Raw genomic sequence first — 22,272 nt, forward strand, 5'->3', positions numbered from 1 at the left:
AAACATTAATTCTTAAATAATGTTCTAATTTATTTTTCTAGGTCAGTTGACAAACATGAGAAAACAAAGTTTGTTGGTCAATAACTTAATCAATCTGCTTTTAATTGTGATACTTATTTGCAAACAAACTTATAGGCTAGGCTACAACAAAACTGATTTTGTTCTATCCCTTTCTTCTACGAATGCTGTTACATGTAAATCCGTGTTAAACTCTAAAGTGCAGATAAATTAACTTTTTTTGTGCTATTTTGATGTAATCCTAATTACAGAAACAAATCTTCTCATAAACACATTTGAGCATTATCAAGACTGTTGTTGGTTCACCTGGAATTGGTCCATTGTGTTTGATTCTAATCATGAATTTGTGTATGGTTATCAGCTTCTCCTCCAATCAACTGTAGCCTTAGGTCACCTTAACTACGCCCCCTTAAGGCCTCGTCACACCATAACGTTCCGGTCAAAGTTCTCTGAACGTCCTAATCATTCAATTTCAAACGCTCTAGGGCGAGTTGGACACATCTGCCGTGTGACTAACAACAGAATAGCGTGGGACAGACGCATGACTAGTGTGGGACTGACGCATGAGGAGTGTGTAGCAGTGACCAAGTGACGTGTCACTGGCGCGTGACGAACGTGTGCTGACATGTCACTGGCGTGCGACGAACGATAAGTCAACGTTAGACGAGCATGTTGAGCGTGTGACTAACGTGTGAATAACGACAGAATAGCGTTTGGCTGCCGTGTGGGTTTTATGGTCAAACAGGTATAAAACGCTGGAAAATCATAGTGGATTTAGTTGATCTGAACAGCGAACATCATGCCGCCAAGACGACAAAAAGATGTGAGGGGGGCTTCTGCTACTAGCGCTGCTGCAAGTAAGGAGATGATAAATGCTGCTGAAAGTAAGAAGAATGCAAAGCCTCTTTCACTAGTAATGTCTTCGGACGAAGATGTACTGTTATTATTACAGTGATTTACGAAATAATGGGCGTTATTCCTGGGGTTTTTGGGGATTAAAAGAAATGATTTAAATTTGACACTGAATTTGTGTTTCTTAATGTTTATTATTAGAAAACATCAACACATCCACACACATTTTCCATGTCACAAGAGTCTTTATATCATATCCATGGAACAGCACCAGCTATAACAGTGCTCAGCTAAGTTCAGTACATCTACTTCATGCTGGGCTCAAGCAAGCATATATACCCTCCTTAGTCTTTCTGGATCCTCCATAGTGGGTGTTCTCTACGGTAGCCCAAAATCAACTGAACCCTACTTAAAAAGCATCGGTTTATTCAGAATTCAGAATTAGCTTTTACTGGCCAAGTAAGTTTGCACAAACAAGGAATTTGTCTTGGTGCAGTGGCTCTCAGTGTGCTTACACATATTACACATATATCACAACACAAAACAATACAACAATTCAAATCAGTACAACAGTGCAAAACAATACAATACAACAGTGCAATGGATAAACAATAGTGCAAAGTGGAGAGTCCAGGAAGAGCAGGCATAAATAAATACTATATGGTATTGGGTTATACAGGAAGGGTGAAATAAATAGATATGGTTGCGGGGGTAATTCTACATGGGTTATTTTTACAGTGCCACAGAGGGTTAGCTGTTCAGGAGAGAGACAGCAAGAGGGAAGAAACTGTTCTTGTTTCTGGAGGTCTTGCCGAACAGAGATCTGTAGCGCCTACCAGAGGGGAGGAGTTGAAACATGTTGTGTCCAGGGTGGGAGGGGTCTGCAGTTATTTGTCTTGCCCGCTTCTTGACTCTGGATGTGAACAGGTCTTGGATGGTGGGCAGGTTGGCACCAATGATCCTTTCTGCAGTCCTGACAGTCCGTTGAAGTCTGTTCTTGTCCAGTTTGATTGCGGATCCAAACCAGACAGTGATGGATGTGCAAAGAACAGACTCAACGACTGCTGTGTAGAATAGGATCAGCAGCTCCTGAGGCAGGTTGTACTAAGCTGGCGCAGGAAGTACATCCTCTGCTGGGCCTTCTTGATGATGGTGTTTATGTTGATTTCCCACTTCAGGTCTCGGGAGATTGTGGATCCCAGGAACTTGAAGGAGTCCACAGCCAACACAGTACTGTTGAGTATGGTGAGGGGGGGCAGTGCTGGGGGGCTCCTCCTGAAGTCCACTGTCATCTCTACAGTTTTGAGCGTGTTAAGCTCCAGATTGTTGCGACCGCACCACAGGGCCAGCTGTTCAACCTCCTGTCTATATGCATACTCATCATCATCACGGATGAGGCCAATGACTGATGTGTCGTCTGCAAATTTAAGGAGTTTAACAGACGGGTCACCTGAGGTGCAGTCGTTGGTGTAGAGGGAGAAGAGCAGTTGGGAGAGCACGCATCCCTGAGGTGCACCAGTGCTGACTGACCGGGTGCTGGATGTTGTTTCACCCAGCTTCACTTTATATAGCTTTACTTTATATAGGCTAGACTGAGTACAGTTGAGACACCCATTTCAGTCCCCCCAGGATTTCACAATCTTTTTTGTGATAGTTGCGGCTGAAAATTACTGATTTCGAGGGGGCTTTTCCAAAAAGTTGCGGTGAAAATTGCGGTGTTTTTAGGTGTTTGTTGCGATGAAATTGGGGGAGCAAGTAAAAGTTGCGATAAAAAGTTGCTTATTTCCCTCTTTGTAATTATAATTGAGTTATTTGTTGAAAAATAAATAATTATTAAACAAACTTTCTCTAAAGAACCAAACCTTTGAGAAATGGTCCCCTAAATAACCTTACCAACATGCCAAACAAAAGATTACCAGTACTACAAAAATGTAGCATACTACATTGTTCTGCCCTCTGCTTATTTAGGTCAGAAAATGTATATTGTTTGTATTGTTGTTGTGGAAACGAACACAGGACTTTTACTTTGACATCATTCAAATGTTCGTCTAGTGGGAATGGCAACTGTCGGGAAAGGAGACGCGATGACCAGAGAAAAGGTGATGAAACCGGAAGTTGTCACTTCTCTGAGGTATCTGGTTGGTTAAAACTTGTTATCTGACCGGAACAGAAAATTACCAGGACCTTTGTTTTATTCTTGAGGAACCAAGTCGATTGCCTGACGTTTAATGTCGTGTCACGTTGTTACAGTTCAAGTTCAATATTAAATGCAATTGAATTACCCTTGCGACGGTGTAATCCCTAGCGGTAAATAAACATTAATACCTTGAATTACTGATAAAGGATATATGTTACACATCACAAACACACGTAATCGATGTTTTTTGGGGAAATTAGGTAATTAGTAAGGTAACTGTAAGCTTATTTACAGTAATTTACGCGAGCTAATTGACCTAGCTAGCTAGCTAGCTAGCAAATTAATTACTTGTGTGTCGGTGTAATCGCTAGCGGTAAATAAACGAAACCGTAAATAGCATAAATGACTGATTAAGGATATATGTTACACATCAAAAACACATGTAATCAATGTTTTTTGGGGGGGAAATTAGATAATTGGTTAGCTTAAATTACAGTATCTTAGGCGAGCTAATTGACCTAGCTAGCTATGGAGGAAGCTCAGGCTAGCTATATGGTGTTTTGGTAAACTCAAGCTAGCACTCTCACAGACACACAATTGATGTTTTTTGGGGAAATTAGGTAATTGATCTTAAATGAATGCATGCTGTTCACTTGGTCATTGTCATTAATACATTTTATTAACCCGATGTGTTGCTCAGAGGACTAATTGGAGATGGTCAATTATGTTAGCTAGGAGTACGGTGTTACTAGTTTTAATGAACTCCGATGAAGAGGCATGCAGTGTAGGAGTTTGTGTCTCACGGTCTTTACACCATGTGTCAGAGGAAGGAGCCCACCACTTTATTTGTATTAATCCTGGACTTTGGAAAACTCATCTCTGTCGAAGTGTCAACTTCAACAGGAACTCAAACGACCTCCCGTCAAGGTAAGTTGATTTACTTGCTTTGCAATTACAGATACAATTTGCATTTAACGCGGTTCATTCACGTAAACGCTGGATTTAATTGTGTGTTAACTTCTGTCCACAAGTTTACCAATCCATCAGGTATGGAACAGATGCACATTTCGCAAAGTGTCAAGGACATGGTCATGGTCAACATCGGAATATGCCAAGCCACATTCCGAGACTTAAACGGACAACTGAGTTCATCTGGATGACCGATGATGTAAGTAAAACTTTTTCGATCAGGTTGACGTTGCATTTCTTTAAATATGACAACCGAATGAAGTCTTTAGAAATGTAATAATGTAACACAGTATTTCATAACTGGCAATTGAGTGTACAAATTGGTCTTGCAACATGAGAATGCATTTTGCAACTGGCAATTCAATTTTGCATTATTTTGATTGAAATGTAGAGGTTAATACTTGCTTTGACAGTGGTTCTGAGCAACCTACAACTTGAAACTAGAATTGCTATAATTATGAGGCTGTTTGATCACCACTGACAAATGCTTTGTCAAGGTCAGAATTTCTTATTTCAAGCATCTTTTAAAGCAACCTTCTCATCTCTTCAAAACGCTTCAAATGATTTTCAATTAGTAACTTCAACCGACACAGTTGCTATGGTAATAACAGGTGCAAACACTATCTGCACACTCTCCATTATCTTAATGATCTATTTCACATATGCATTGACTTCCAAATTCTCCAAAACAAACGGCAATATCCTCAACAGGACAAGCATCTGCCCAGATGACTGTTTAAGGTTACCAACACTTGAAGTTATTGTATCAACAGGAATTGGGGATGGCCGATCTCTTACCTCTAGAGGGGAATAAGGGAAACCAAGAATAGCAGAATTCACTGAGTCAAGACCTGTCTGCCCAGACTGAACAAGATGATTCAAACCCATTTGATTTTTCGATGCCCTCCAGAATTGCATGCATAATGTTTTGTAGAGTTTGTTGTATAATATCAAAGCCTGAGAATTCAACTTACTTACTCCTTTAATTGATTGTGTATATTGTAATTTTATCACACTGTCTGACATGTTTCACCAATGTCCTTTTAGTATATGCATCCTCATTGAAGCATGACTGCATTTCCACCATAGCACAATACATCTTTTTTTTCTCGGTTAACAGTTTGCATTTTACCACCACTGTACAATGCATCCATGTCTCCCTTTATTGTATTCAATATTGATTAGATAACAGATTGACGGAGGTCTGCTGATCTAGCAATGGCAAGTAGCCTAATAACAACCAGTTGAGACCTTTTTTTTAATTTATGGTGTAGTATAACATTAACAATCTGTTTTCCAATGCAAAGGATCCTAGTGGATTACAGATCTCTCTTTCATCCGTGTACAAAACAATCTGCAATTTAGCATTGCTGTGTCTAGCCCTAGTCAAGACTTTACATTGCCCACCCCCCTCCTCACACTTTGCTTTACCTCCAATTCATTGTCTATGTTGTAAGAGCTCCTCTTATGCTGTTACCTAAGTACTAGCTTTGAGTCTTTGCTACAGTGCAATATTAAATGTGTTTGTGGGTAATACAATGTAAAACTACACTCCATTGCTTAAGAGAGGTGGCCATTCAACTGTATGGACATCTTGGGGGATGATTAGACACAAACGTTATTTAAGCCCAGCCCCACTGATTGCCATGGGTTGGTCAAAATAATAGAAACACTCGTCAGTACAACGCAATACAATTCAATAGCACAACAAACTGCAGCCTCTTAAAAAGTTAAATGGTCTTGAGTTTATCATGAGAACCATCTTTTCCATTAAGTAGTAGTTTGGGGTGTCCATTATGTGTGCTAACTTCTGTATGCATGCTTCCAATCCATCAGGTACTGACGCAACAGATCCGCAATGCTGAAGCCAACAAAGACCCGGTCATGATCAGCATTGGAAGTTGTCGTGCCATGTTTCGCGACTTTCTGGCAGGCCCAGATTTCAACTGGCAGTCCGATGATGTAAGTAAAACTTAAATACATTTTTATTTGACTTTTTTCCAATCATGTCGTCATCAGATTTTTTTTTCTTTGTTGTACATTGTGAATACGTGCATTGCAGCAATTGTTGCAGATCATAAACAACGTTCCACTGTAAGTAGTTTCTATTTTCTCTCTAGTATGACAACCTACCAGTATCTGTTATTGTAGAAGTTTACACTGGTTTTTTTTTGTCTTCACAGGACAAAGCAGTGTTCCACGCCCTTACTACAGACGCATACACGTTGTAGTGTCGTGACTGGACAGCACATAGTTGTGTTACTGATGTGCTGTGTCAATGGCGTGGTGCTACTGCCCCGTCTCGTTGGTCTTGGCTCTCCTGACCGTGGCAACTTTGTGTTTTCATTAACCTTGTCTTGTCTTTTCTCACTACCACCCCACATGTACCTTTCAACTAAACAGCGTCGTACTGTAGCTGTACAGTTTTGGTCAGTGGACACCTGGGGTTAGATGCATCGTACTGTAGCTGTACAGGTTTGTCAATGCCAGCCACTTGGAGTTAAAGGTATGTAAGCATAACTTGTATATTTCCACAGGCCTACAGAATTAAACACATCAAGACACATTTGACTGACCACAGCATAAAAGATCCTCCACCTGAAGACTGGCATCTATCTCTGGTGTATTTTTGTTGTCTTACAGGTGTGGTCAGCGAGCAGTGCGTGCGTTGCGCTTGTAGGAAGTCCTTTACGGTTCCCAAGTGCGGTGTGCAATCTGTCAGCGCGCACCTGGGTTTAGAAAGATGTGCCTTGTATTTGTTGTCTTACAGGTGTGGTCAGCGAGCAGTGCGTGCGTTGCGCTTGTAGGAAGTCCTTTACGGTTCCCAAGTGCGGTGTGCAATCTGTCAGCGCGCACCTGGGTTAAGAAAGATGTGCCTTGTATTTGTTGTCTTACAGGTGTGGTCAGCGAGCAGTGCGTGCGTTGCGCTTGTAGGAAGTCCTTTACGGTTCCCAAGTGCGGTGTGCAATCTGTCAGCGCGCACCTGGGGCTAGTTGAAGGTTTACTGTTTAGATATGTTATATGTATATCATGTTATATGTATGTCACTGTGAAATTTGTATGTCTTTGTCACATGTCCTTGTCACATACATATTTGTCACAAAATGTTAGCATGCTTTTAATTTTCATTAACCTTGTCTCTCGTCTTGTCCTGTCTCACTAACACCCCACCCATAACCTGTACCTTGACGTGGTGAGTGGGCTTTCAACTAAACAGGTTTTGCTTTGAGTAGTGTTAGTTAGCAGGTTTTTAAAAACAAGTTTATGTTGTATTATCTTGTATATCTCCACAGGTCTCCACAATTAAACACATCAAGACTCAGTTAATTTTGACTGACCACAGCAGACCCTCCACCTGAAGACTGGAATATATCTTCCTTCAATCACCTACACTATATGTCTTACATTGAAATAAAAAATAAATCCTGTACATTTGCATAGTTCTGCAATATTGTCTATTGAATTTTAAGTAAATTGCATTTAAACCATAAATCAGCTCTAGATTACACATTTATTTCAAAGACATCAATTGAAAACTGTTTGATAATAATTTCGATCTTTGACAAGCTGCTGCTGGGAAGTGGACAGCCAGATTGTAAACCAATGTTACGATGTAAAGGTGAGGAATAGTGCTGTTTTATTTGCAACAGTTTCTGAATTAAAGAAATGCTAACATGCTTCAGTGGTCTGCTTGTTAAAAAAAACAAAAATGTTCATTTTCGGGAACTCATTTCAATAACATGATGCATAGGAGGAGGTGTAACGCTACCTTGTAACTATTAATAGCTTATTTGACACGGTGTTAACGTTTGATTAGCACACTAGCTTCGTAAAAGTTCGGTCACCAAGTCAATTGTGTGTTTAGTTGTATGACTTCGTAAAAGTTCGGTTAACACGTCAGTTGAGTATTGAGCCGTATAACTTCACCAAAATAATAAATAAATAAATAAAACGATCGTTTAAAGGTTAGGCAATCAACGCAAGTTCTCAACGACAAAGTAAAGTTCTCAACATCAAAGTAAAGGTCCTGGTATTAGCCAATCAAAACGGAGTAAATCACCCACCCACACTTTCATCACCCTTTCTCTGGTCATCGCGTCTCCTTTCCCGACAGCAACAGCTGTTAGACTGTTATCTAGAAACATAGCTAGTTATGCTACGTTATGCTAAACACGTAGGGGGAACAGTACATAGGATTTTCTTATCCACAACGAAGTGCACCTGTTGGAATTACAAAAGGACCACAAGTAAGACTGAATAAAATGTTATGAATATCTCTGCCTAAACATAAAACTGCGTTTAATTTCCATGCCTGGTGTATCCATTCTCATTGTTTACAACGGATTAGAACTCTGCTAGTGTCTGCACCGTGTCTGCAGGGCAGGAGAAAGTTGTGGGAGACGACAATGATTTGTCAAATTTGCGGTGATGTGTTAAAATTGCTACGTCGCGCTGAATTCGCGGGTAATCGTTGAATTTGTGTGAATTGGCGCGATCGCGAAATCCTGAAGGTCTGCCATTTAAACCGATTGATAGAATAGAATAGAATAGAAAAGCCTTTATTGCCATTGTATTTGCGTACAACGAAATTTGGAGTGCTTTTCCTGTTGGTGCGACAAGGGACAACATATAACACAACAACAACATATAACACAACAATATTACACATTTAAAACCAGTAGGAATAGCAAAAAAATATACAGTGGTGGCCAAAATTATTAGAACACTAAACATATTTAAGAGTTTTCAGTTGTTTTTGTTGAATTGGCCATTAAAATACCTTAAAAACTAATGAAATATCTACAAAGTCATCATTATGCTCTATAAACCATAGAATAAAGCCATCATAATGAGATTTAGGTCATTTTCCGTACAAAAACAAGCCAGGCCTATTTCACTGTCAAATTCACACAATCATGTTCCTGCACAGAAGAAGCCAAATTACTTGTGTAATCATTGTCAGGTGTTATTGTGGTTAAATGGATGGTGATGCAAGAGTCTTAGGACACAGCTCGGCGATTCTTTTGAATGTACAAGGCCTATCCTGCTCATTAAGTGATTGGCTACATCAGGGTTTTGTCACTGAGGCCACACCACCAAATGGAATAGATCCAAAGCCTCTAGAAGCAGTCTTGAAGCACATGATGCTCTTTGAACATGGCTAATGTGAAGAAGGCGCTAACAAATGAGCAACGGGTTCGAATAAAGGCTTTTTTTTTATCCTGGCTAGAGTTACTGCTGCATAGCCAAGGACTTGAGATGCAGTCCAAGCACTGTAAAGTACACTGTAGACCACCATGGCACCATAACCGAAAGGGGAGAGGTTTCAAAAAGAAACTCTCAGACACACAAGGAAGCATCTCAAAATTCTCAGTCTTCAGGACCGAAGAAAGACTTTACAAGAACTGTGTGACGAGATCAACATCACAATTAATAATGGTGCAACAGTGTCTTCAAGAACTGTCCATCGAAAACTGGGAGAAGAAGGACTTTTTGGCAGAATAGCAGCAAAGAAACATTACTGAAAGAGAACAATTGAGTGCAACGCCTGAATTTTGCAAAAGAACACAAGAAATGGACAAAGAAAGATTGGTTTAAGTGTTGTGTACTGATGAGTCCAGGTTTGAATAGTTTGGCAACAAGCAAAGCGTGGATGTTCCACGAAGTGAGGGGGAGAGATATAAAAATGAGTGTCTCTTGCCAACAGTTTACAAGGAGGGGGTAGTATTATAGTGTGAGGTGCAATTTAAGCCTCAGGAACAGGTGACTTTGGCTAAATTGATGGCATCATGGATACAAAAGTATACCACAACATTCTGGTGAGGCACAGAGTTCCTTCTTGGAGACATCTTATTGAGCCTGGATTTATTTTCCAAGAGGACAATGACCCTAAACATTATTTTAACTATTGCCGGATCTACTGGCGACAAGGAATCTGCTGGAACATTGAAAATGATGGACCGGCCCTCTCAAAGTCTGGACTTCAAACCCATCAAGCAAATTCGGGGCAAGTTGGAAAATAAACTCGACAGATCTATTGGAAATTCCAAGGAAAGCCTTTGGCTTGAGTTGCAGAAGGCATGGGATAACATTTTTGTTGAAGTTCTCAAGAAATATATTGACTCAGAGAGATGTGCTGCTGTAATTGCTGCAAAAGGTGGGCGTACCACATATTAAAGTTAAAAGTGGATAAAAACAGTAGGACTCACTTCATCTGACATTTGTTGTGCTCAGAACAGCCATCTGCATGTTTCATGAACATTATGAAATTAAATCATGTTTTGGAGGCAAAAAAAAGGTAATTATTCTCAGATCTGTCAGGTGTTCTAATAATTTTGGCCACCACTGTATATAAATATTAAGAGTACAACAAAGCGCCATGGAATAGATTAAAGTACTTGTATATATTGTATATATTAGTGCTGTCAGTTTAACGCGTTATTAACGGCGTTAACGCAAACCCATTTTAATGCCGTTAATTTTTTTTGATCAACGTTCTTTTTGCCCTCCCAAACTGTGTAGTAGACTAACGTCACGTTTGATTGATTGATGAGCGCGATACGGCGAAATGGATGATAAAAAGCTTCTGAATAGAAAGTTTACCTTTAAAAGTTGTGTTGTGCAAAAGAAGCGAGCTTCACTGTTGTCTGAAAATGTCAACAGGCAGCTGGTTGAAAGCACAGAAGTAGTTGGCTTACCTTTTATTGGTAACCTAACTGTTACGGTTCATTGTTTTTGAAATAAGAGGCCTGACTTCTATGTTCACAGCAAACTTGAAAAAAAAAAATATTAAGCCATGGTTTAACTGCACTATAGTCCTTGTTTATCTTAAATGTGCACTTTATAATTTTTATAATGTTGTTTTTCAATAAAATAAAACATTGCTTAAAGCAAGCCAATCCACTTTTCCATGTTGATAAGAGCATTAAAATAAAATAAAAATGATGGAAAAAAATCATTGAAGGGACATTTAGAATAGATACAAATTTGCGATTGCGATTCATTTTGATTAATTTAATCGCGATTCATTTTGAGTTAACTATGACAAAAATGCGATTAATCGCGATTAAATATTTTAATCGTTTGACAGCACTAATATATGTATATTAGAGCTGTGAAAAATAAGGCGTTAACGCGTTTTGATTAATTTACAGGATTAATCCGTTAATTTGTTTTAACTGATTTAACGCATGTGCCGAATGAGCTTCCAATAAACCCACAATAGACCGTTCGCGAAACTCCCCCCTAGAACGGCCCTCGTCCAATCCTACCTGGGCAACCTCTATTAATATAAAAAAAAAACGAGGGTCAGACAAATCGAGGTCTGATGAGCATAGTGAAACTGTGTTCATACAGGACTTGTAGATCTGACACAAGGTACCCTGATATTTGAGAGTGACACGTCGTTTTTTTTCGCATTTCTAAAGCCCAAAACAAAGGAGGAAAGGAGCCGGCTGTGGATTTAACAGTGTGGGAGACCCCGCTCCCAACTCAATGTATCAAAGATCACAAACACACATGTCTACTCCAAAGTAAATTAAGCGTCTTGAGCTTGCCAGCTAGCGAACTAGCTATGCTATCTAGTTGAGAGAACACCCCCAAGCAGTTATTGTTCAAGTCAACTAGTATTATAATGACTACAAGTACATAACTAGTCTCTCCAACAAATGTGTAAATGTTCAAATAAAATGTTAATGTTACCGTCTGTAAGGTTGCACACTTATCTAGCGATAGCAAATGAGCTAGCTTAATATACTGTATCAATCTTGAGCAAAACGTCCCAAAAGGCCATTATGAACTTTTTAAAATTTTAATCTTTGTAGCATTTTGCAAACGGGCAACCTGCTCCTTGGTATCCCAAGGTATGTGTGGTGTAGTGAAGCTTCAGAATAACGACAAGCAGGATGATATTAACACTCTTTACTGAGAACTGTCAGCACAGTAGCATGAAAGTACTGGTAGCATTGAGGTTCACTTTTCTTCTGCTCTTTGTACGTAAGTTAGCTAGGATTGATTGCGGAACAGTGCCTCCTAGTGGTAGCACAATATAGAAAAGTATTGCAGAACACAACAGTATGCATGAGGCACAACCTGAGAGCAATAACCGGTGATTAGATACAAAGCCATATCATTACATAAGGATCATCATTTTAGATGTATTAATGTCCAATATGGATATATATATATATATACTTATAAACAACAACAGTAAACAGAATAATATAAAATACAGAGATGATATGTGTGACTTGCAATAAAGTGAAAGTTTAGTGCATGTCTGTATTAAGTGTTCTGATGGCCGTAGGGGAAAATCTGTTCCTAAGACGTGTGGTCCTTGCTCTAAAGCAGGGGTTCTCAAACTTTTGCAAGCTGGGCCCCCCAAACGCTGGTTAGGGGTAGTTGGGGCCCCCCCACCCCCCGCCACCTATACATATATATGGTGGTGTAGTTGAGGGTGATGGGTGGATAGATAGATAGATAGCATATTGTTATTGACATGTCAGGGTTAGGCTATTGTTATTGTTAGGCCCATACAGACAATTATTATTACTATTTATTATTATTATTATTATTATTATTGTTATTGTTATTATAATTCATAGTAGGCCTATTAGTAGGTTATTCATTATTATCACCATCATTATGTTATTCTTATTGTAATTAATGATTATCGACCAATTATTATTATTATTATTGTATTATCATAATAATAATAAGTGTTATTATTGCTATCATTAGGATACTGTTATTATTATGGTCCTCTTGCGATCTTTACAATCCTACAGGTCTTTTTTTCATATGAGACATGAGCCTGCTTTGCCCTGCAAAGGGACAATGTTTGACAAATATCCTCCGGTCATCCTCGATCTGTGCAATGTTGCGGTATTTAGTTTTGAGCGCAGTCAGTATTGAAAAGCAGCCTCGCACAAATATGTCGACGCAAAAAGGATGGGCATTTTTAAGGCTATGTCGCAAAGCTGATCATTGCTACCTAGAATGACGGAATAGGGGAGATGCTTGAGTATACTGTCACTATTCAGCTGCTCTTTCATGTCTTTTGTGAGCTTGTCGAAATGGATCCCAAACTCAGGCGAACGAACGGTAGTCCTCTTTGAAATAGGAACCAAACTGATTTCTGATATTCGGCGTGATACAGTATCATTTGACATAGGCATTGCGCTAAGTTTATGGCGATGGTGGTTTGTTGTTGCTGCAGGCCATCACGTTTATGTTTAAAGAAGTCCACAGGCTTCTCTTTCGGACTTTTACGAATCAGAAATGTGTCCATAGTTGTCTTTGTTTGCGGATACAGTGTGTGTGCGGTAAATAAAGTTATAATTTCAACGTCGTGTTCTTGTGAGTGTGTGTGTGACTGAGTCAAGTGCTGGGGTTTTATTTGTTGTAAATGTAAAGGTAGGTGTGAAGGGAAAAAAAGGCTACCTGCAGTTGGAAGAAGGGTGCTAGAAGGCTAGCTCTCGGGGCTATGAGCTTTTTTTAAAAGACTGGAGGAAATTACTCTTTAGAATAGACTACGAATAGACCTACTGCAAGTGCAGTAAGATATTACTAAGGAATGAGTGAGTCTTTTAAAATACTGTTTATTAACCAGTTCATATCTGAATAATAGAGGAAACAAGATAAATCGACCAAACTCTGCAGTGTCCGTCTCAAAGTGAAGGCTTATCATTCATGCCTGCGGTTTTTTTTATACTCGGAAGCTAAGGTGCAACTCGCGTTCAAATGATTAGACTCAGTTTTGATTGGTGGAACAGGAGCAAAACAGTATTTGATTTGTTCAGGTCAGTCCAGCCCCTTGTATTTTGCCTCTGACGGACCAGTGACAGGTCGACGGTGGTTTTTGTTTTCTCCGTCTGTGACTTCGCGCCCCCCCTGGAGAGTCTTCGAGGCCCACCAGGGGGGCGCGCCCCCCACTTTGAGAACCACCGCTCTAAAGGATCTGTACCATCTGCCTGAGGGCAGGAGAGTATACAGGTGGTGGCCTGGGTGAGAGGAGTCTTTTATAATAATAATAATAATACATTTTATTTATAGGGCGCCTTTCAAGAAACCCAAGGTCGCCGTACAACAGTCAATAATACAGTTACAAATATTTTTTAAATGTACAAAGCAGAGCAGCAGCAGAGCAACAACTTCAGTTGACAGGAACTTTAAAGGTTATACGCCTGCCTAAACAGGTGTGTTTTGATGTGAGATTTAAGAAGAGCAATGGAATTAGGGTCAATGTTCCTGATGGCAGGGGGGAGGGAGTTCCAAAGGTGAGGGGCAGAGCGGCTGAAGGCTCTGGATCCCATGGTGGACAGATGGGCTCTGGGAACGGTCAGGCTGATGGAGGAGGCAGACCTGAGAAGACCGGGTAGGGACATTGATGTGGAGGAGGTCAGAGAGGTATGGAGGAGCGAGGTTATGGATTGCCTTAAATGTATGGAGGAGGATTTTATAGTCAATGCAGTGTTTAATTAGCCTGGTCACACCAGCCTACGTATTTCCGCCTGAATTGATTTCAAGCTCATACTCAGTCTGGCCCAACCCCGTTGACAATCGTTTCCCGGCCTCAAAATCCAACCGCACCAATCAGCGAACAGTTCAGAGCTGTGACGCAAAACTCGCCTTGGAGGAGGAGACACGAAAAGCTATCGGGAAAGTTGTCTCAACTCTCGAGAACATCAGAAAATTAAAAGGAGAACAAGAGTATTGTCTTGTAAGTTTTATGATGGGAGAAGAGCTACAACGTCCTTTCCAAACTGGCTTTGGGAAGAGTTTAATCTACCGAATGCTTACCAAACGTTGCTGATTGGTTAAGGGAACTCCAATGATTTTAAACCTCAAGCTAAGCACCCGCCCAACTTGGAAACGAAAATGCACGGGGTTAGGCCAGACTGACTGACGGAATGAAATGGAGTCACAGGCTGGTAATGGCCAGGCTAGTGTTTAATGGGAAGCCAGGGGAGTTGATGTAGAACGGGGGTGATGTGAGTGATGGATGGTGGACTGGTGACGATACGGGCAGCAGCATTCTGTACCAGTTTTTTAGGATGTTATTGACCCTGCTAAGGTAGCGGGAGCGTGCAATGGATTCCAGGGAGGGCAGGGAGCAGCCAGTGATATTTTGTGCTGTGTTGATAACCCTTTGGAGGGCTCTTTTGTCTGCTGCAGTGCAACTGGAGCACCACGCCGAGATGCAGTACATCAGTACACTTCGATAGTGGTGCGGTAGAAGGCCACCATCAGTTTACACTCCAGGTTGTTTTTCCTGAGTACTCTCAGGAAGTGTAGTCGCTGCTGTGCTGTTTTTACTGTCACTGAGGTGTTGGCATGGCAAGGATGGAAAGAGTGGAGTGATCAGGCAAGGAGTAAACAAACTTTCTGCGGGAGGCTCTGTGGATGTAACGGGGTCGATAAAGACGTGTTTTAATGGTTGAAATGCACAGAGGAGCGGAGAAGTTGTTAAGTTTGAGAAGTTGCGAAGATAGGTTCATAAACATGCCAGCCGGGAAGGATGTAATGGTAAGTCGTTTGTCGCTTACCACAGACTTGATGACCAGAGTTGGAGAAGTGACAGGCACGTCCGGATGATCAACAGCAGGCAGGTGATCGGAGCTGAGTAAGAAAGTGGTGATGAATGAGGCGAGGAAACGGAGGAGGCAGTTAAGTCAGCTTCTAACATTGGCTGCACGCTGACTAGAGGGCGGCAAGCTGACAGCTAGCTGAAGAAGCAGGGTCATACTGACCGCACCAGAACAGTTGAGAGGCTATTCAGGGATTTTGCCTCACAGTAGCAGAAAGGAGCATGGACGAGAGTATCCAGCAGGGAGCTGGCTGGCTCATTGGTAGCTGCCTGCTAGCGAGAGACTGCTAGCTAGCAAGGAGTAGACGGTAGCAGTGGACAGCAGGTGCAACAGGTAAGCAAACAAATCCAAAAAGAAGCATTGCAGTAGAATTAAAAACAGAGAATTGTGTGAGGTTGAAGGATAGCTAGAAAGGTAACGTTAGTGGCAGGAAAAAAATTGCTGGGAAGCAGAAGGAAACTAAACATTGAAACTGAGAAATAAAATATTTAAATATGTAATTGAGATATAAATATAAACTACTCAATTTGAATACAGACATATTGCTGGTTACAAAACTGACAGACACAATCAAAGGGTAGTACATTCAGTTATTCCTCCATTCCTTTTAGGAATGCTTTCCATAAAATTGACAGAGGTGGTGGAAATTTGGAAATTAATGTAAAGATTAATGACATAACCTTGGAATGGTTTTGCAATCATTGCTGGCATCTTTAATTTATTTTCACTATCCAAATAAAATGTGCCTCATAAATAGCAACAGGTCTCTTTATATGTTTCTAGTATCTGTATGTGTACCTTTGATAAAAACAGAAAACTAGAGCTAAATTCACTATGATCTATCACTTTACAACCAGCCGAATAGTTTTCATTTCCAATATGAAACAATGTTTTGATTTGTAACACTGTTTTTCTTTTGTTTCCCAGACCAAACTGATTTAATTGATCCATGTTGGGGACTGTTACGACCCCATGTGCCCCTGCGCATCCCGCCTGCAGACCCTGTACTGGCCATACGGAAGCAGCAGGTTGTGGGTCTGCTGCCTGGAAAATAATTAATACTACTACTTGTGTAGGGTCAGTTTTGTGAGATTGCCTGAGAGTACACAGATTTTTTTCTGTAGTGCTCTGTTTGCTTCTGTTGAACTATTATATCTTTCAGTTGTTGCTCAACCCTCTGAGTAAGTTTAAGAGAGCTGTACAAAGGAACAGCTAGTGCACGTAGCAGAGCACTATGAGATCTAGCTTACAGGTCAAATTAAAAAGTCAAAGGCTACCTTGTTTGAAGCCATTAAAAAAGTTTTGACCGACCAAGAGGTACTGGCGACAAAACCAGAGGACCCAATTACACCACCTAACACATATATCTGACAAGTGAAATTGACAGCAAGTTACCCTTAAAAAGGTTGCCATTTGGAAATGATGACCTGCATAGACAGTTTGAGAATAATGACAGGCAAAGACAGTTTGAGCTCCGCAAAGGACTGTGTAAATAAATGGGAAACTGCCATATAAATATCACGCTTCAGTGAAACGGAAAAGAAGAAGAAGGTCAGAATAAGAACTTGCTGCCAAAGGAATTCAGATTCCAACCATCATATCATATTATGGGTTTAGAAACAGGGCTCCCTTTCAGGGTAAACCAAGGCCTGTTGTGGCAGGGCCTAACTGTTGTATATTAGGGTGGAAGCCAGTAACGGAGCAGACGTAGTGTAGAACAATCCTTTACTTATCTTCTTCATCAATCCAACTCACATACATTACCTCAGGTATAATTAATATCCATCATAGCACCCCTAGTGGAATGTAAGATATACCACACTAACCCTGCGTCTCCCCCAAGGAGTCCTAGTGCTGCCTCTGGTGGGAAGTCTTTTATTTGCAGAAAGCCTGGACACAAGATCTCAGACTGTCATGCATACAAAAACGACAAGTTTGGACTAGCTTTGGTTGCAGCTTCACAATACAGGACACACTGTGGCTGTGTTGGAAGTGCCCATTTGCATGAGGGGATGTTCTAGTAAGAAGGCAGACTACTCTCCGTTTGTAAGCAGTCAGTGTCTCTGCCAGGCCAAAGTTGTGTGCTTGTGCTCATCCTGAGGGATACAGGGTCTGCTAAGTCTATCCTGTTGGAAGGTGTGCTGCCTCTCAGCCGGGACTGCCACAGGAAGACATGACCTGGTTAGAGGCATTGAAATGGGTTTTCGAAAGTTACCTTAACATCATATCTAGTTCTCCTCTGGCTTAGACACTGGCCGCGTAGTGGTTGTTGTGTGTGCATCTCTGCCTGTTCCTGGGCTGGAGTTAGTGTTGCCACCTGTCCCGGTTTTACCGGGATTGTCCTTCTTTTTTGTAGCGTGTCCCGGAAAATTTCTAAATTCTCCCGGGTCACGGAATGTCCCGTTTTTTCATGGGCTTTGTCAACATGAACATTCCTGATCATACATTTTTTTCCCCCTGCGGGTCCATACACGCAAAATATGCGTTCTCATTATCTCATTATGCTCAATCTCTTTCTCCTGCGCAGACTGCACGGCCACTAGCATAGCCGATCTCTCTCGCGCATTAATTCAACTGATGCTAGGTTGAATCGCTTACTGCACGTTACTGTAGGTTGTTCTGAATAGAAACAACGTTGACATGGGAGGGGAGACTGAGGACGAGGATGGCACTACTGGAACTGACAGGCCAGTTGAAAAGAAAATTTAACGTAACACTTCTTTTAATAATGATTGGCTGAAAAACGAAAATTACTCCAAATGGCTAATAACCACACCAGGCGATCCACTTTCTGCTACATGTTACCTATGCTCAGTAAACATTCTCGTTAAGCATGAAGTGAAATCTGCTTTGGACGAACATGCTTAAACAAAAAACCATCAGAATCGCGTTCAAGTTACCAGAAAAACCAAGGCAATTTCATTCATGATTACAAAATGTTCAGCAGACAAAGTTACTGTTGCCGAATAAACAGCTTCTTATCATGGTGTGCGACATGGTTACAGCTACCTGTCAAGTGTCACTGATAGCTACAGCAAAGGGAAACACACAGTATAAATGGAAGACCAGGTAAGAAAATTACAGGTGCATTAAGCGTAAGAGGCTATGTGATGCCAAAGTATGTTAAAGGCAACTCTAATGTCATCCCTCATGTGTTTAGCTGAGAGGTAGAGAAGGCAAGCACAAGCAATGCACACTCCAGTATCTAAGGAACTAGGTAAGCTGTTTCCACTCATGATATTGCTTTATGTTTAAAATATTCAGTGCATACAATCTGCACAAAAGACAATTCTGTCGCGTCGGTTGGATGTCTAAGGGACAATTTTGTTCATGCAGTTGGGCCCAGGGATGGATTACCGAACAGGTATACTGGGCCCAGGCCCCCATGAGCTCAGGGGGTCCCAAAGCCTGAGCCTCTGCATGAAGTTGCTGTTATTAACTATTAAGTGTACCTGCACTGTGTTAGCAAATGTATGTGTGCACTGTATATCCTGTTCGGTGAATTAAGTCATTGTGCTGTTGAACAAAACACATTTCAATGTCAATTCAATGTAAGGTTTTGCGAGCGCACAAAAATGTTTTTTCGGCACGAAGAGTGGGGGGCCTTTTACACGGCCAGGCCCAGGGGCCCTTGGTTTCATAATCCATCCATGGGTGGGCCGTATGTCGTGTCATCAATATGTCCAGGTTTTTTGTCAGACACAGGTGGCAACCCTAGCTGGAGTTCATCCTAGGCAATGACTTAGCGAGGGTGAATGTCTGGGGGCACCACCACCCCTTATGGTAAGCGCTCCCTCTGACACGCCAGGTGGGTGCGCAAAGTATTTCTCTCCTGTTTTCCACGCTTCTTCTGTTCCTAGAGCTAAACAGCCACGGCACAGGAGCTTCTTCTGTTCCTAGTGCTAAACCGCCACGGCACAGGAGCTTCTAAGTTTTCCTTCTGAGGTGACTAGTCAGTCTGTTGACGATAAGAGGGTTACTGCTCCAGTCGACAGCCAGACTGACACGAAAAAATATGATTGATTAATGGCAGTTCAATTGTGGTGACTGAATCTGGCCCGTGGAGGTGAACCACACCGGACCTGGCAATGGTCATAGTGTCGTTGACTACTGGGAGTCAGACACTGAGTGGAATACTAAGCAGCCTCCTGCTAAGTGCTGGGCTATGTTGGTGGCTCTGCGTACTGCCTCTATCAAACCGGGTTTGCTGCAAGGAAAGTGCTAGCGAGATGAAAGTGTAAGATGCAGTGCCCTTTCAATTGCAAGGCTCCAGCACGGTGTTTTAAGAAAGGGGATCAGATCATTAAGAACTTTGACTAAGGCCATTTCAGTGCAGTTATAAGCTCAAAAGCCCCATTTTCAAAGGCTGCGACATTTCCTCAATAACCCAGCATCCCTTCTCACTCCGTTCTCTCACCACAGGTAGCTGTCAGTGTCTCCACACAGCAAACCCACAGTAACAAAGTTTCTGTCTTCTGTATGATGTTCTTTCTCTTCTCTATACGGCATTCAAGTTACATTTGAGTTAAAGGAAGCTATATTACACAACTTAACATAATGGGTGTGTCTTGGGGTCTAGTTCAAGGTGAAAGGTAAGGCGTGTAAGGAAGGGGATTTATATGTGTAAATAAGCAAAATACAGTAATCTGTAGCAGTAGTGATATCATGACCTTTTTCAATAACAACATTTTAACAGTAAGGTACAACATTTCAGTCTCCTCCCCCTCCATGACCCTACAGCGCTCCGAGAATGCACTTTGGCAACCTGTACAACACCCCCACAACCTGGTGCACTCCTTGAATCTTTCACACCGATTGACCTCCCTGAACTCAATTCCCTGATCTCCTCACTAACTGTATTAAGTGAGACATTACTTAAAGTAATGAACAATACCCTCATTTCAGACAGGTTGTGTTTGACTTTGTTAATAATTAATTATTCTGCTGAGGGCCTGCTTGATTGTCAATAATTGTCATTTTGGAAGTAGCAAATCTGGAACATCTTCAATAATGCCTTTTAAAGAAACAGACATCCTCTTTGGAAAATTCTACCAGCAAAATGCTGATTATAGTTGCAAAACCTGGCAGTTTCTGACACCAAACTAATAATTGATGTGAATGTCTAAGATGCAGGGCTTCTGTAAGCTTGAAACCCTGAAGGAGAAAACCCACCACTTCAAAAGCTTTATCACAGCCATCGGGATTCACTGAGGGCAGTAGGTGAATCCGGGTCTCATTCACCAGATGCTGTATCCGCTGATTACCAGAGAGATACTCCTGGCACATGAACTGCATAAGCAGCAGCAGCAGCTCTCGTCCCAAAACTTCATTACCATGGGAACCTGCCGTATAGCGAAACTCTGGCTCACCTTGGGGGATAAAACAAACACACAAAATCATTTTTTTTATTTTTTAAATAATTCAGGTAGATTGTAGCACATTGAGGCAAGACAAAATGTAATGACTCACCCAATTCATGTTCTCCTGGGTTGTCCGATAATTCAATGGCATACAGCTTCTGGCCATTATAACTTTTGCCAATGTTATATATTCTGGTGATGTTTGGGCAAAGCTCGTTCACTACCTTCATTAGCTGTAGAGGAATGGACAATGGTAGATGGCGGGTGAAATATGTAAATATGTTACTCTATTTCTACATGGAATCTGTGCCTTGACAACATTTGCCCATTAAGTTCATGGAATTTCTGTATGCATCCATATTTTCCCACATTTTTGTTGATGTGGGGAAAAATGTCAGGGTGCAGAGTGTAAGATAAAATCAAAATGTATCGATATAGCATGAGGAAAATGGCGAGTGAGGTTCACATGGTAAAAATGTAAGACAGCATGCCATAACTCTGAATGTCAGTGTGAGAAAGGGTGGCATCCATAGACAGACAGGAAGAAACACTTGACATTTCAATGTGCAGACCAGCAGTTAAAAATACAGAAGTACTAATAAGGAAGAGTACCAAAACATCTTGTGTTTCTAATGTACAGAGGGGACCAGACGGTATGTCACCATCCCATGATCGATGGGGGGGGGGGGGGGTGGCTTGTGGGCCCAGAGTGACATCACTGGGCTTGGGCTTTAAATGTTTGAACATTGTCTGTATCTAATCAATTCAATTTTATTTGTATAGCGCCATAACAATACAATTGCCTCTAGGCGCTTAACAGAGCCCAGAGCCTAAACCCCCTTAGTGCATGCACAATGGCAAACAACAGGGGTTGTACACAGCCAGCCTTTGGTCGCTGGACATAGTTTGTATACAGACATCCGGTGGTATACATGATACAGGCAAGACCAGTTTACTGTACTAGCAGGGTTACTGTTACAGGGGTAAGGGATGTAAAGACAGAGAAACATGCGATTTGCTATATTTTGCGATGTATTGAGCTGGGAGTGGGGTCTCCCACACTGTTTATTCCACAGCTGGCAACTTTCCTCCTGTGTTTTGGGCTTTGGAAATGCGAACAAAAACAACGTGTCCCTCTAATCTCTTGAGTCAGATCTACAAGTCCCGTAGGCACACGTTTCACCAATGCTTCTCAGACCTCAAAGTTGTCGGACCTTCTTTTCTCAGTAGTGGTTGCTAAGGTATGATTGGATATACATTTTAGTTTTCAACGAGATCGGCCAACCTGGCCAAGTCTCTGGCAATTGCCCTTTTTATGTCTTCCATGACAGCAAGGTAAGGCTAACAT

General features: G+C 41.3%; 1 protein-coding gene across 1 annotated transcript in view; it reads right to left on the reverse strand.

Annotated features, from left to right (window-relative positions):
- cpxm2 (carboxypeptidase X (M14 family), member 2) overlaps window positions 1-22,272 on the reverse strand; it is a gene marked incomplete at its 5' end in the record, with an annotated part of 119,773 nt that overhangs the window by 17,649 nt on the left and 79,852 nt on the right. Inside the window, 2 exons of the mRNA XM_080833800.1 lie at window positions 20,737-20,933; window positions 21,034-21,157. Of these exons, the coding sequence (XP_080689926.1) occupies window positions 20,737-20,933; window positions 21,034-21,157 (321 nt within the window). The remainder of the gene's footprint in view (window positions 1-20,736; window positions 20,934-21,033; window positions 21,158-22,272) is intronic.

This window comes from Sprattus sprattus (genome assembly GCF_963457725.1).
Source record: "Sprattus sprattus genome assembly, chromosome: 3".
NCBI lineage: Eukaryota > Metazoa > Chordata > Actinopteri > Clupeiformes > Clupeidae > Sprattus > Sprattus sprattus.